Source organism: Copadichromis virginalis, linkage group LG16 (assembly GCF_057382275.1).
Source record: "Copadichromis virginalis isolate Kocher_CV1m ecotype Utaka linkage group LG16, C_Virginalis_male_GT1.1, whole genome shotgun sequence".
In the NCBI taxonomy this organism is placed as follows: Eukaryota; Metazoa; Chordata; class Actinopteri; order Cichliformes; family Cichlidae; genus Copadichromis; species Copadichromis virginalis.
Genome location: NC_140633.1, coordinates 33,517,292 through 33,532,642, shown reverse-complemented (window position 1 = coordinate 33,532,642; position 15,351 = coordinate 33,517,292). Strand labels below are relative to the sequence as shown.

Genomic DNA, 15,351 nt, shown 5'->3' with positions numbered 1-15,351 from the left:
GAGAGTTCGTTGGAGAAGAGAAAATGAGAACACTATTTTTTTAAATTAACAGCTGTCTGTTATGTTGAAAAGAGTGCTGATGAGCAGGGAGACTGAAAAGAAAACACTAAGCTAAAAGTCCCTAAAAGGGTCCATAGCTGTCATTTCTTTGAAAATATCTTTAAAATAAACTTCTCTGCTTCTAAAAATCCCTCCAAGCAAAAACCAGCATGCCAACAGTGTCTACAGGTGATGGAAATAATGACTTGGTTTTGGTTTGGTAGCTATAGTTAGCATCTGAGCTACAACTAATATCACCACCTCTGTCTACACCTGCCATAAAACCCACACCTGTTTTTGTTTTTCACAGACTCACTATATGTGCAACATCAGACAGCCACCTTCATTCAAGAAGAGGTCGTGATAGCTGCAAATCAGCCCAGACACACTTTGGTGTTGGTCTCCTGCTGCTGATTAGAATAAAAACATTTGGATTTTGTTCTCGCCCATCAGGGGGCTCACTGCTTTTGCAAAGGAAATGGGCGATATGGCTGACATACTAATGTATGTATGTCACAGCAGTGTGGTTGGTTATTTCTGGGCTCATCCTCAAGTATAATTTCATCAAAACATTAAAACAACAAACAGCTTTTTTTATTTTATTTTTTTTATTTTTACACACACGCACACACACTCACTCTTCAGCCCCCTGGAGAAAAAGCTGCTGTTTGACTATATATTATTATGTATCCAGGAACAGCATTAAAAATAGTGTGTAAAGAAATTATCTATTTAAACTGAAAACACTCTTTTCTTTTATGTGTTATTTAAAAATTAGAAACATGGGGTCAAACAGTTATAGCATAATCCTCAGATCAACACGAGGGTGGAATTGTCCTAATTATACAGCAGGGATGCTGGAGTAGCAGCGTTTGTGGTGCCAGTGGTGTTGCACAAATCTCTAACACATCAAATCTCACTGTTAACAAGAAAAAGCCGGAACCGCGGCTGCTCCCTCCTCTCTGCACGAGGTCTCACCAGGCCGTGACCTCACTTCAAAAAGTTCTCCTCTGATTCACTCTGCCAGCTGTTCCCCTAATTATTATCTCCCAACTCCAAAAACACAACAGCTCTGTAAAGTCCAACGTCAACACTGCTGAGCAAATCCAACCAGAAGCCGACAAGAAGCCTTTCATCATCTGCTGACAAAATCCACTTTCTCCTGTTCACCTTTTACCTCGACAAAGAAAAGATTTGTTCTTTTTCCTCCGTGCTGCAAAGATGAAGTGAAATTTTAAGAAGTATCACCTGAAAATCTGATGTTTGTTGTTTTTCAAAGATGTATTTCAACTCAAGGTATCTGTAGATGCATTCTGACTGACAAACAGCTTAAGATTGAAGAGTGTAATTACGTGACACCACTACAGGTCATTGTGTTGAGGTGGTGACCCATAGGCAGGTTCACCAATCCTACTGTAAAAAATACTTCAACATAAGAATAAATAAATACACATATAAATTAAATATGTATGTTTAACTGGACAAAAATTTAATTTAAGATATCCTTTCCTGGAACTTTAAAACGTGGTTTCTGTGCCTGGAGCTACCAAAACTGCATTAAAAACGTTTTAGGAGACAGCATGCTGTTCATTGACGGAGTTACTGCAGAGAAACCAATGATTTTGACTCAAGAGGGAAGGCACATTTTTTTCTCTCTTTTTTTAACATTTCCAACTGGAAACATTTGATTTCTATAGCGCCAAATGACAACAACGGTTGCCTCAAGGTACTTTATATTGTAAGGTAAAGACCCTACTATAATACAAAGAAAACAGAAAACCCTAACAATCATATGACCCCCATGTGAGGAAACATCTTGGCAACAGTGGGAAGGAAAAACTCCCTTATAACAGGAAGTAATCTCCAGCAGTAAACCACCTTGAGATTTAAAAGTTTTTAAAAAACAGTCTAATTAAATATCAATGATATTGAAAGTTAATGTACATAATTTTACATCTGTTAGATGTTCAAATTAATTTTTTTGTCTAATAGTTTTTTATTTGTAAATAAATTCACAAAGTCATTACTAGACAACAGACAACAGCACTCTGACTTTTTGTCAGCCTGGCATCAGTGCTGAAGAGAAACCTAGGGTTGTTCTTATTTCCAATCAAGTGATACCAGGTCTAAAAATTCACCTGAAACTCAACAAATTTAATACAGCAACGATCAAGATGGAGGTGCAGTGGTTAGCATTATTGCCTCACAGCAAGAAGGTCCTTGAGATCTTTGCGTGATCTCCCTGAATCTGCTGAGGTTTTCTCTGGGTTCCATGGCTTCCTCCCACAGTCCAAACACATGCAGTTAATGGGGTTAGGTGAACTGGTGATTCTGAAGTTCCTAAAGGTGTGAATATGGGTGGAAATGGTTGTTTGTCTCTGTTTTAGCCTGTGACAGACTGATATGTGTGTATAACTGGCCTATGGTAGCAGTGATAGGCTTCAGTCCCCCTACAACCTTGAATTGGATAAAATTGTTTGCATTTAATGATAGAGTTAATTCTGGCAGGTCACAAAGAATAGATTAATCCAGTGTATCTCAGTGCTTGCTTTCTTACCACACATCCATTTGGTTTTTCTATTTAAGATGTCTTGTACTTCCCACCATTCCTCTACATCTGCTACTAAGCAACCTTCACATCACACCTTCACATCTCCTCCTTTTTGTACTTTTTCTGTCTTAATCATTTTCATATTTGAGGTCTTGCTGCTGCTGTCTCTGCCTCCACATATGCACATAGAAGGATGAGAAGGTCTCACACAACAATAACTATAAGAATCCTGACCGCTTTAAAGCAAAAAGAACACTCCGGAGGCAGCCACAAAATAGGGATGGGGATGAACTCTGCATTTCAGGTAATTTAGGCATCAGACTTTGACTAGAGAAAAGAACATGTGGAGAAAAAAAGAATGGTGAATTGAAAGAGGGATTTTTTCACTTTTCATATTGAGCCTAAAGCTAAAGGTGCCCTGAAATTCCTGGTAAGTTTAGTGTCTGAGTTCATCAGTTTATTATATTTACATTTAATTATTATATATAATATATAATTATATTTTTGCTCCAACATCATAGACTGCAAGCTACGATGAATTCCTTTGTAATTCATGGATTCAGCATTTATCTGTTTTTACAAGTCACACTCACTTCAGCCTACACAGATTTTATGGTCTTCTCACATCTGTGTGTACTTGTGTACGTCTTGTTCAAACTGAAAGATCTGGATCTATCTGAAATGGTTCTTCTTTTTTTTCTTGTGTGCTCCTCTTGACATATATTGATTTTTCACTGGGATTTTTTTGAAAGAAATTCACACTTATGACACAGTTTCTCAGTTTTGAAAGGTGCAATGCATATTTTGAAAATGCTTTTTGAAAGTTTCATAAATCCCCTCTCAAAATTTGATTTGGTTCACTGCACTGATGCAACAACACTGTACAGGTCTTCAGGGGTTTTCAACCCAACCTGAATCAGACTGGATCTCAGGTCAGCTCCCTGTTTTTAAATGTAGAAAATGTTCAAGAAATGGTTTTCGTTTTGCTGCCACAGATCTGCCAGGCACCAGTTTACCTGTGTGGATCCAAATAGACCATATAATCTTCTTTCATGTATAATGAGGACTTCATTTATAATTTATCAATGTTAAAAGATGATTATTCCATCTGGTGTTGAAGGTCTGGCAGTTTCGTCTTTGAAATATATAAATGAATTGTTTTAGTTTCCATGATTTCATATTAGCTCATTATGTAAGCATCTGTTCTGGTCTACTGCATGAAGGATTAAGTCCAATTATCCTTGAATATCGGGTCTGGCTGTGCTTTGGTCTCACTCAGATCAGGTTTCTCTTTTTTTGAAAATTAATGTATTCATATCAGGTTTCAGTAGGTTTTCCATGTGTCCCTTCTGGATCAGGTTCAAACATTCATTCATACATAATCTTGTGTATGAAAAATTAACATGAACATAGTAAGTACTGGAAACATTGTATTCATTTCCAGCTTCAAATCAACTCTACTACAGCAGCTTAGCATGATTCATGGCTCAATATAATTCATATCTATCTTACTGTATCCTGGAACTCTGAAGGCCCTTCTCCAAAAGCCCACCTTCTTCTGATTGCTCCATCTTTTGCCAAGCAGAACATAGTTTCTTTCATCAGTAAGAGGAGGACGCAGTAACCACAAGCACTATTTTTCTCTCTTGATTTGAAATGGAAACTTCTCAGTTCCAGCCATGTGTGCTTGAGCCCAAATCTGGTTTGTATGAGAATGGACATCATAAACTGCTTATGAGGTTCTTACTGGGGAACATAATGGTGGATTTAGACTTTCAAATACAATACTTTTCAAATTAAGAAATCCCAAAGGCAATATAGCGAGTAAAATGTTCTTGTGATCATGTTAAGTGTTAAGTGACTGTGCTGCATCTCCCTGTAATGTTGCTTATGAGTGGTTTAATAGAAAATAGCTGCAAGTGGTATGAAATAAAAAAGAAAAGAAAAACATGTGACTGATATGATGGTAGTTATAGCTTGTTTATTGGACTTACCTTTATAGATGTAACAGCCCATTCTCTTAGCATTATCCAAACCGCTACTCCAGCTTTATTCTGGCCATCTTTGCACCCTGTTTGTGCAGTTATTCTGAATCACCCATCTAAATGAATAGGGCGTCGGCCATAACTTTTATTTCAGTGGTCAGGAGAACACACGTATCACCGCTTCTTTATTGCCTCAGTTCATTTTACTGGCTTGATTAACTTGAACGATCTGACCTTAAGGTAAATTTGCTGGGAAGAGTGTGGCTTTGTGTCAACATACTTCAATGCGGCAGAACAGAAACTGCTAAAGCATTTGCTTTTATAGATGTATGCACACTTACTGATAATCAGTTAATCAAAAGCCCCTGATTAGTATCACCTGTCTGCTACTAACTTGTACTTGTACTTAGTTTTTCCCAGGAGTACATAGTGTTCTGTTAATAACCTTGTGTTTTAATATTTACGTTTCTTATGTTTAATATGAGTAGAATTGGAAAATAAATGTGTGACAGAAAATAAAAGAAAAGCAGAACATGTTCACTATAAGAAAGTGACATTTACATGTCTGAGAATGCTGCCATTCCTGTTCTACAGCATGTTATATTTAACATAGGGATTAACTGCAAAGTTTGCTTTCAGTTGATGATTTCCGAAAAATAACACAAAGTCAGATCCATGTTTCCAAACATTTCTTCCAAAAAAACAAAAACGGGACAGCCAGATAAGACGAAAGCATGTGGTACAACCATATGGAGACAGCACAAAAGATGAAAATAATAAAGCAAACAAAAACAAACAACACCTGTGGGATATGAACACCTACAGTCTGCCTTATGGAGAGTTTTCATACAGCATCAAAAAAGAATTTACCGCCATATGGGTTCCACTTTAGACACTTTAGATCTGTAAATCTAAAGATTTTCTGCATCCTAATCACCAAACCGTTACATGACATCCCACCTGCCATTCTCCACTCCAACAAAAACGTACTTTCTTTAATATTGCAGATGATCATTACCACTAAAAAGATTTGTATAATTTTCTGTGCAGCGATGGTGTTTTCCCTCATTATGTTACTCTCACACTGCACCTCAAGATTCACTTTCATGATATATCTATGGCTTTTAATTTGACTGCACAGCGGGCTGTAAAGCCTATTTGGCCCTGAGATAATCTCTCAGACTGACTTTAATTCATCTTACAGACACATAAATACATTTACAGGAATAATGGAAGATTATTATTGGAAAAAAAAAACTGTGAAACTTTTTGTTTTAATGAGGTCTCTAAATGGTATTTTCTCTTGCACTGCATTCTCATTTCTAGCACACATTTAAACTCAGAAGAAACTGAGAATGAGTGAACTCAATCTTTCTGATTGTGTTTTCAAAAGAGAAACATTTAATTTCTGAAACCATTAATCACCAAGAACACTGAGCTCTTTTTGGAAAATGTGACCTCCAAGAAAACCTCTCTGGCTCAGGGAAGATCTTTTACTCATTTCACTCTTTCATCCTTAAGTTTTTCAGCATGTTTTTGCTTTTTCTGCAATATCAAAACAAAACAAAACGATTTCTGTTAAGAGCTGCTCATGAGATATTCAAGTTTGAGGTCATAACACATCATTAAACACTCTATAGGTCCCATGAGTGCGAGTTTAATTAATTTTCTTTACAGGGACAAATAAAGTTTCTCAGGAGAAAACACTCTTATGCAAATGAGTGTCAGACATGTCTCAACCACAAAACAAATTAGGGACACATCTATCACATGCTGTATTCCTCAGCGAGGCTGGGGACAGAGAGGTGTACTCGGAGGGGAGAATATATTGAGATCAGCTGGCATAGCTCTGTAATTTATAGACTCACTGACTCAAGAGCCAATGCAATCATTCTTATGAGACTGATTCCAGCAATCTATCACGCGCAGAGCGAGCCGGTCCCGAGCAGTTTTTAAAGACTGTTTATGTGATATATCTTCTGAACAGGGGAACGCCTCGCAGGTTCAATAACCTGCTGGCTGAGTTGTCGAGCATCCATGGTACTGAGTTACTGAGATGAGAGCCGTCAGTGCCGTTTGCTGGCGGAGTGACTGCAAACAATGCTCCAGGCAGAAATGCAAGCTCAGAAGGAAATTCTGTGCATGCTGTTGTGTATATTTAATGTGAAATGTAACTGAAAGTGAGATGTTTTGGAATTTGATATTTTGTTTATCCAAGAAACATTTTTGTTTTTGTTTCTAGTCTCTGTGAATATTCTGAATCATTTGGTAATTGTCTAGCTTTCAAAGCACAAACACATTATGCAATACAGAGCAACCAGCAGTAATCGAGCCAGCATCACTTGAACTGTTGAATAAATGGAACATCTGCTGGGATTTGGCTTTTCACATGGAAGGCAGACACTATGAAAGATAGACAAGTTTCACATTAAACAGTTCAATGACTTCTCTGAAGTAGACCCCCCCTCCCCAACTTAAGCCAGAGTTTGATTACTGCTCAGCGTCTCAACAATGTCCTCATTACTTATCTTTAAAATCGGACTGGCTTTCACTTCAGCTGCAGCAAAAGAACTTGTCAAAGTACTTTATCTGAAATGGGGCGCTGTGTGAGCTGGATCAAAGCACGTCAGTGTTTAAACTCCCAATATATCTCCAGTGGGGAAATGAAAACTATTTTGAGAACAGACAGTATTCATGGTTGACATGACAGACTATGCTGAACGTTTTTTTCCTCCACTTGGCCGGTGTAATGTGGAGCAAGTGATTTAATATCACTGGGGTTGCGTTCCAAATAATGATTTTCACAATGAGACTCATCATTGCAATTTGCAGTCGATAAAAACTGGTAAGCCGCAATGAAATTAACTCTCTAAAGAGACAGCCCAGTCAAATATGGACCCGAAGATATGACAGTGCTGTGCAAACATCTGGAGCCACCCCTCTTTTTTTTTTTATTTTACTTTCAAGGAGCCAGACTTTGATGCAATATTTAAAGTGGCCTTGTGCAATATTTTTCCAGACTTCCCAGGTCTTTCAAAGGTTTTCTTTGGACAGTGGTTGCTTTTACACATATTTTCTATCCAGTCCTTGTATCTTGTTTTTAGTTTGTTTGTTAGTAAAGCCACTTAACACTGACCTGTGAATGATTCAAGTACAAAAAGAGAACATAGTTTAAAAGACATAAATATACTGAAGGTATATAGCAACAAGAGCTTGATGAAGGATGGCACAAAAGGCAGCAAACAGTCAAAGAAAAGCTTTGGATGTCCTTCAAGAAGCTTGGAGAACTATTCCTGAAGACTGCTTAAAGAAATTACAAGACAGCTGTCTAAGAGAGCTCAGGCTGTGTTAAAGAATAAAGGTGGTCATACGAAATATTGACTTTCAAGCTCCTATCAACTTTTAAACTTTGCGTTTCCACTGACGCGTATACATTTCAATAAACTGTTGCAGCAATATTTTATTTTCATGCAAAAAATAAAGAAATAAGACGTGGCTCAGTCTGTATTGCTGCACAGTACTATCTTTTTTTTTTTTTTTATCTGAGATTGAAATTTATTTCTGAATGTCTTTGGTCAGTGACAGATGTGCGGTTCTAAAACAGCTGAGCTTCAGAATCAGCTCATACTTGTGATGTGGCTTGGGCTTTGTTTGCAAACCTAAAGCCAAACACCACAAGCCAAAAGAAGGTGAATCAGATCCAAGTTCACTGTGCGCACCAGAAACAATCTGAAATTAGCACCAGTGCTGGAAACAGACTGCAGATGACCTTGAAACTGTTCAAATCTCAATCAGGTATTGCTTAGTTTTTTATGGGAGTACTTTAGAACTTAATAATCACAGCGCATGACACAATATGTGTGACAGAAATCAGTGTGTAGGTTCAGAATATCAGACATTTACAGGTTTTTGTCTATTTTTCATAAAGAGTTTCATGCATTGTGGCTCAGAAACTCTATTCAGTCATCTTTCTCTCTAGGCTGATGTTTTCATCCAGCAGACTCTTATTTACTGTAGACACTGTTTGTGCACACAGCTTAAAGACTCGTGTCACTTTAATTTTAAGTTCCAGGCTTTTTGTCACTCAAGAAGCATAAGTGATGTGACTATAAATGGCTTGAAGGTAGTGGGTGTCAGATACAGCTGCACACTCACACTCAGATCTACTTTATCTTGTCATCATGAAACAGTATCCTAAAATTGGGATTTCAGAGAAAGAGACTCAGTCCTTTGGCACTTACTTAAAACTGTCACTCTTGCCCAGACTTTCTGTCGAGATCCCTGCTGAGTGAAGTTAGTTCAAGTCCACGGTGTAACAGCACAGCCGGAGAAATATAGCGCCTTCTTTTTTACGACCTTGTACACTGATGTATGCAGCAGGAGTGGAGCACTGACACAGCTCCCTGCCTCTCTGACAATCCCGGTTTATAACTGCAGCCTGCATGTGGGTGGACCTGACACTTCCAAAGATCGCTGATGGCACGAGCTTTAGCCAGCCATGTTAAACTTGGTGAGACCACAGGATCTAAGGCCCACGAAAAATCTGCTGCCTCATTCCTAATTGGATTTTTTTTTATCTTGGCTCGTGGCATAAGGACACAGCCATGTTACAAAGAGGGCACATTTAAGAGGATGATAAAAAGCCGTTAAGACCTCTGTGCCACTCGACGGGGGTCAGACATGGGAGAGATTAGATGGCGAGGTTTGCGCAACACAGATGAGTTCTGGAGTACTTAATCCTGTCTATGATCCCTGCTTGTTTCACTGATTATAGAGACAGGTTCATTGAGAGGTGAAAGCAAAGAGCATCAAGCTGATCTGGAGCAGATGCCTCGGGGTGTCTGACATCCGGGCTGTTGTTCACCACTGTTATAATGTGCAGCGGTTTTAAACAATAAAGAGCGTAAATGCTGCCTCAGCTCAGAATCTCCCAAAGAAACAAAGAAAGGGAAAGTGTGAAAAGAGAAAAGCATTGCTCGGTGACGTTCAGAAAGCAGATTCTCCCGCAAACCATCAGGGCATTCGTACACAGCAGCTCTCCATGCAACAGAAGATATGGGTGAATCTTCTCATCTTCTCGTGCGAACTTTGTAGCCATTGAGTCATCCTAGTTAGAACAACTAACGTTATAACACACACTAACAGAATCTAAACAGCCCACATTTACTAGCTATGCCTGAGGACTGTATATAACAGATGTACAAAGCAAAGGTTACCATGATTTCACTCACTACTCTGCAGGCTCTACATTTTGAAGCCTCATTATTAGCCCTTGGCTTCCACCATTTTGTTTTGTTAGAGCCAAACTGCATGATAATTAGAGAATAAGATGGAGTGATGGGTTATCTACAGACTGTAGCAAGCTTAGTTAGCAAGCTGCATCCATAAAGTGTATATATACAATGTAAAGATGCATATGGCTGCCAATTATTGCTGAGTGACAGACCACAAGTGACACAACAAAACCTCTGATGGTGTGAAGCAGGTCATAATCTTTATCGAATTAAAAAAAAATCCTGTGTGTTCTTCTCATGCTCCATTTTTTTGTTTTTTTTTTATCTGGGGTGTTTGGGGATTTTTTTCTCTTCTCCCATTCCTGGTGAACTCCACTGTTTCCCCCTTCCCGGTTCCAGCCTACTTGTCAACCAATTAGCATTCAACTGATGCAAAACATCACCCACATTGAGTACCATGTAGTTTGGAGGACTGCATGTAAGCATGTTTCCAGTGGTTGAAAACCCCTGTCCGTAGACTCTCTGTAGGCAAATACTTCCAAAAATGGACACACTCATGGTAGCATAAATTAAACATTCAATCTTTCCTTTTCTTCTTTTCAGACTGTATTTCAATATGAACAAATTAAAGTGAGCTGAACGCCTGCCCACTCTGTTTACTTTGCACTGGCTGCAAACACCAGATGACTTTCTGATTACATTCATCAATCCTGATTGGTTTAAATCAGTGAGTGACTCCTAAATGACCCTCCCCATCCTAGTGACAGCTTGTAGATACTTCAAGTCAAATGGAAAAGATGGGTGGCTCCAGTCTGACTGGCTGCATGAGTGAATAAAATGCATGATATAAGTGGAGGTATGTTATGACACTCTAGTATCAAACCTCTTAATGTGAAATGTTGTATTGTCAGTTAAAACTAAGCTAAAAATGTTTAAATCCAACCCCAGAAAACAACCCCACAAGTGTTTTGTACAAGGTCTAAAAAGCCCAGAATTGTGTTTACCGTTTGCAGCAGTGTCACCACTTTCAGAAGACTAAATCGATAATATACCCTGCTTCTCCAGTATACTTACTTGTAATCAAATATTCTGATTTTCTTGAGGGCCCTCTACTTTTATTTTGGTCTGCGCCACTCCAAGAAATCCTGAAAATGCCTCGTACATCCACGCCAACTAGCATTACTGTGTTGTTAGGAATTGTGTCCAGCCTCTTGTGTCCAACCCAGCATGACCTGACAGCAACAGTGCATATGCTGAGAAAAATAAACTGGTGTATGTGCTGTACTCCACTTGTGCCCAGTGTGCCAGATAGGGGTGATCTCAATTTCAGTTAGACTATGTTATGTAATTCTGAGTCATGTCAGACTGCAGTGGATGTGTGGTGATTAGACTGTGCGATTGGACATAGCAGGAAAAGTGCAAATCTAATTAATCACACAGATGAAGGCTCGGTTTAGTGAAGTCCCAGCACTCCAGGATCTGGGTGGAGACTGAATCAGCAAGCACAATAGTACAGCATCCCACTGTGATCATTAAAACACCTGTGCTTCTTTGGTTTTGGCGTGTCAAAGGTATATCAAAGTGCTACCACCTCGACCCATCTATCTGTGCCACTGTGGTGTTTGGAAAATTCACTTTTGATCCCTTTTTGTTTGCCATCTCATGCCGGTCAGTGTATTGTGCATTATTTCTTGCAAACTCGTTATTTGGATTGTAGACAATTATCCAGCAGCGTTTGTATTCACAGACCAACATATTTCTTTCACTTGCAGCTTCTTATATTTTTTTAATGTAGTTCAGCAAAGAAAACTGGCTATTGGTTGTTATGCTTTCTAGCGTGCACATGTGGAACATGAACACACAAACACACCTCCTGTTGTGGTATAAGACCAAGTCCAGTGACCATGTGCCGGTCTGCAGCCCGCAGCATGAACTGGCCTTTCTAACCACGCTTCTCATATCAGATACACTGCTTCACTGGGTTCATCGCTGAGCTTTGGTAAAGTAGTGACATTTTCAGTTATATGCACCAGGTTTCCCTCATTTGACTCATAGCATGGAGAAAACTTCACAATCTTCCAAGATCTCTGCACTGAATCTGAGCGTAATAACTGACAGAAAGCATAAGCAAATCTGCAGACAAACAGGACTCAAGTGAACCAGTTTCCTTTATTGGTACTTATTGTAAATTCATGTTTTAAAATTCTTTAAAAACTAAACACCAATAACAGAAGGTAAATAGAAGACTGTTTTGACTTTATTTAAAAAAAAATATCTGTGTGTTGTGTTTAAGAGACACCAACTGAAGTTGACCTAGAGCCTGGCTGTACTTTCTCACAATAGTAGTATAGACCACTAGATGGTGTACTGAGTCATTCTAACCTTTATTTATCAAGGAAAATTAACAGTTATATTTTGACAGCATTTACCTGGGAAAAGGCAAAGCTTCTTGAGAGAATGGGAATAAAGCTAAAAGAAGAATTTTCTAGTAACTGGTGTTACATGTAACTACAGCCCAGGCCTACAGTAGTTCAACTTCTGTTGATACCTCTTCAAAACAATAAAGACTGAAGTATTTTTGTATCTGAGCGTTGATTAGCATTGATCAATTAATTTACAAAAAATTTGAATTTACAGTAAGTACCTTTAAACCATGTTTAAACTCAGGTTGCCAGTATGTGAAGAAGCAATTTGAAAAATTGCTTTTTCACCAACCAACCACATAATTAAAAGTCTTGTCGAAGATAACATTTCAAATTAAAAGAACTAGAGTACTGTATTTGAATTTTGAGCAGTCCTGAACTCAGCTGGGTGCATCCCATTATGCCCTTCCTCCAAAAGGTAGAAAAAAACGTGACAGCAGCCTCATTTTGAACACAGCACAGTGGCTTTTATGAGCATCCTGCACTGAGCTCCATCAGCAGCACAAAGCCACATGACACACGAAGAGTTGGCTTCAGCTCAACAGTCCCGGAGAAGGAAACGGCACCAGGTGCATACAGTATATGATGGCTGCCTGAGACTGGTGAAATACCTCAAGAATTCAATTAAAATAATTTTTTTTTCCACAAAATGTTTAATTCAAAAGTTGAAGTTGGGTAATTCCAAACACTCGGCCTTGTATTCCTAAATTGCTCGCCTTTGGGACAGTAGGAAGGAGGATCGATAAATTTGCCCCAAGCTAAATTTCTCTGGTGGGACTTGGAGGTTGAAAAGTGATGCAGAACCCGCGGCAAAATCGATACCGAGCTGTTGAGTCACACACAAACGCAGGCGCGTGCGCGCGCACACATGCGTGGTGCATGAGAAGCAACCCCTCACACACACCGACACACACACATTTCACACTCCTTCAACCCAGATTTAGGTGCGCTATACGAAGACAATGCGGATGCCACCGAGCGAAGACGTTTCTCGATCGTGACTGGAAAAGAAAACGCCGCTATCCCTTCTCTCGCTCTTTCTCTCTCTCTCTTTCTTTCTTTCTGTCTTGATTTCACGTTTACGAGCTGGCACTTCTTACTCCCCCCCTTCCAGAAGGTTTAAAATCAATTTGTTTGTCCCGACAACAGGTCGGGGTTCGGGATGATCTCCCGGGACCGTGCACAGGTAAAGTTAAGCACCTTCAAAGGCACAAATGTTCACATTTTTTCCTCACCAACCACCTTAAAGTCCGAAGGGATATCCTCTAATTTACTGTCAGCACATACAGACAAAATAAGAACAAGAAGCACCACGTGATATGAATGAAATCTCGCCACTGCGCCAATGTGTGACTCTTCATCCAAGGCATTCAAACTGGACGTCTCTCGTTCAAACCTAGCCACTGGAGTCCTGTTATCTTTCTTTCTTTTATATCTGAATGTCTCATAAAGGAACATTATTTAATAACTCGATGTTGCTGTAACGGGGATGCTCACGCGTATATCCCCTAACCATCTCCAAAGTGCTGTGCGTCAATGCGCATCCCCGCTCGCCAAACCCGCACTGAAGTTTGGAGCTGTCACGGAGCTCCTGCCGACAAACAGTTCGATAAATCACCAATAAGTTCACCGCGGCGAATAAGAATAATCCATACAACTCACCTTGATAGCCTTTGTAGACTGGCATTTCACTTGATGCGATACGGTGGCGGTTTGGTTCATCTTGGGACACAGACACAAACTGTCCTCCTATCCAAGTGAGACAAAACAGCCGAGAAAAGAATCAAAGCAAGCCCTCCTGCAGGTGCAACTCTACAGCCAGGGATGCTCACTGTTTTCGCTCTTTGTTTGCCGTGCGGTGGAAGCGCGCAACCGCATTTGAAGGCACTGTATGTGCCTCGCGCAGCGCGGTATGTAGGTAGGTATGTGCACAAATGACCGGTGGTGGCTGGTGACCAGGGGCGGCTGCAGAAAAATCTGAAAGGGGTGGCGAAGGTGAAAACCTCGGATGTATCACAACATCATTATTACAGAATAATTTACTTCTGTTGGAGGTTTGCCAAACTGACTTTTTTTTTTAAATCAACAATGTGGCTAAAAACACCACAAAGCAGGCAAGTAATACCCATATACATGCACTGTGCAAATGCACTTAAAATGCCACCATGTAACTATTTGACAGTGTGTCTGACTGGCAATATTTTATATATTATGTGTTACTCCCAAAAATTAATATTAGTCCATACAGCTCCTTCATCTTTTGGGCTATAAGGCTACTATTTTTCAGCACACATTTTCACAAAGACAGTATTCAGCATGATCTCAGTGAGCAGCTGCACAGCATCTTCTCTGGTGTCATGTAGACAGTCAATAACCATAAGACATAGAAGGAAAAGGAGGAAGAGGTCTGATATGTTTTCTCTTTTATAGTACCTCTGAAATCATCCTACAACAAAGATACGCAAAAGTATGCAAAAAGGTTCTGAGAAGGAGCAGAATTCTTGCTGAAACACATTATCTTAACCCTGTGAAACAATGCAAAATAATTTTTTGAAACTGGGTGTTTGTTAAACTTTTAAAAAAGTCATTTTATTTTGTTTTTATCAGTTTTGTTACATCAGGGAATTTATATTAATTGTTCAATTTGTTGCTTAAAGGTAGGTTTATTGTGCAATTTGACACTGATGATGTAAAGGTCTCAAAAACTCACAAAAATCAAATATCATACACAGGATTAAATGTCTCCTGTAAACTGCAACTGAGCATCAAAAAATTATGTTATTTTATCTTAAGCTCAGTTTCACTCTACAGCTACAGTTGATTCTTTACAAATGCACCCTGGACGCCTTTAATTTGCCATTAAGTGGGCACAGCAGGCTAAACATAGCAGCTTTATTATATTTTGCCCCAGAGTCAAATAAACCAGCCAGCATCAGAATGCAACATATGCCCATGTTTGCTATACATCAATTAATTAGCAGTAATCTGATTAAGCATAAACGTGGTCAGGTGCACCATGTAAGCATAATATCCACAAAAATTAATAAACTAAATGGAATTAGATTGTCTCAGTGTGATGTGTAAATCACTGTAGTATATGCTGTCCACACATTTTTAAA

General features: G+C 39.2%; 1 protein-coding gene across 1 annotated transcript in view; it reads right to left on the bottom strand.

The window, feature by feature from the left end:
- Nucleotides 1-14,163, bottom strand: part of dpp10 (dipeptidyl-peptidase 10 (non-functional)) — a 251,290-nt gene extending 237,127 nt beyond the window's left edge. The window contains exon 1 of the mRNA XM_085434453.1: nt 13,895-14,163. Within this exon, the coding sequence (XP_085290579.1) occupies nt 13,895-13,954 (60 nt within the window). The 5' untranslated portion in view covers nt 13,955-14,163. The remainder of the gene's footprint in view (nt 1-13,894) is intronic.
- Nucleotides 14,164-15,351: the final 1,188 nt, after the last annotated feature.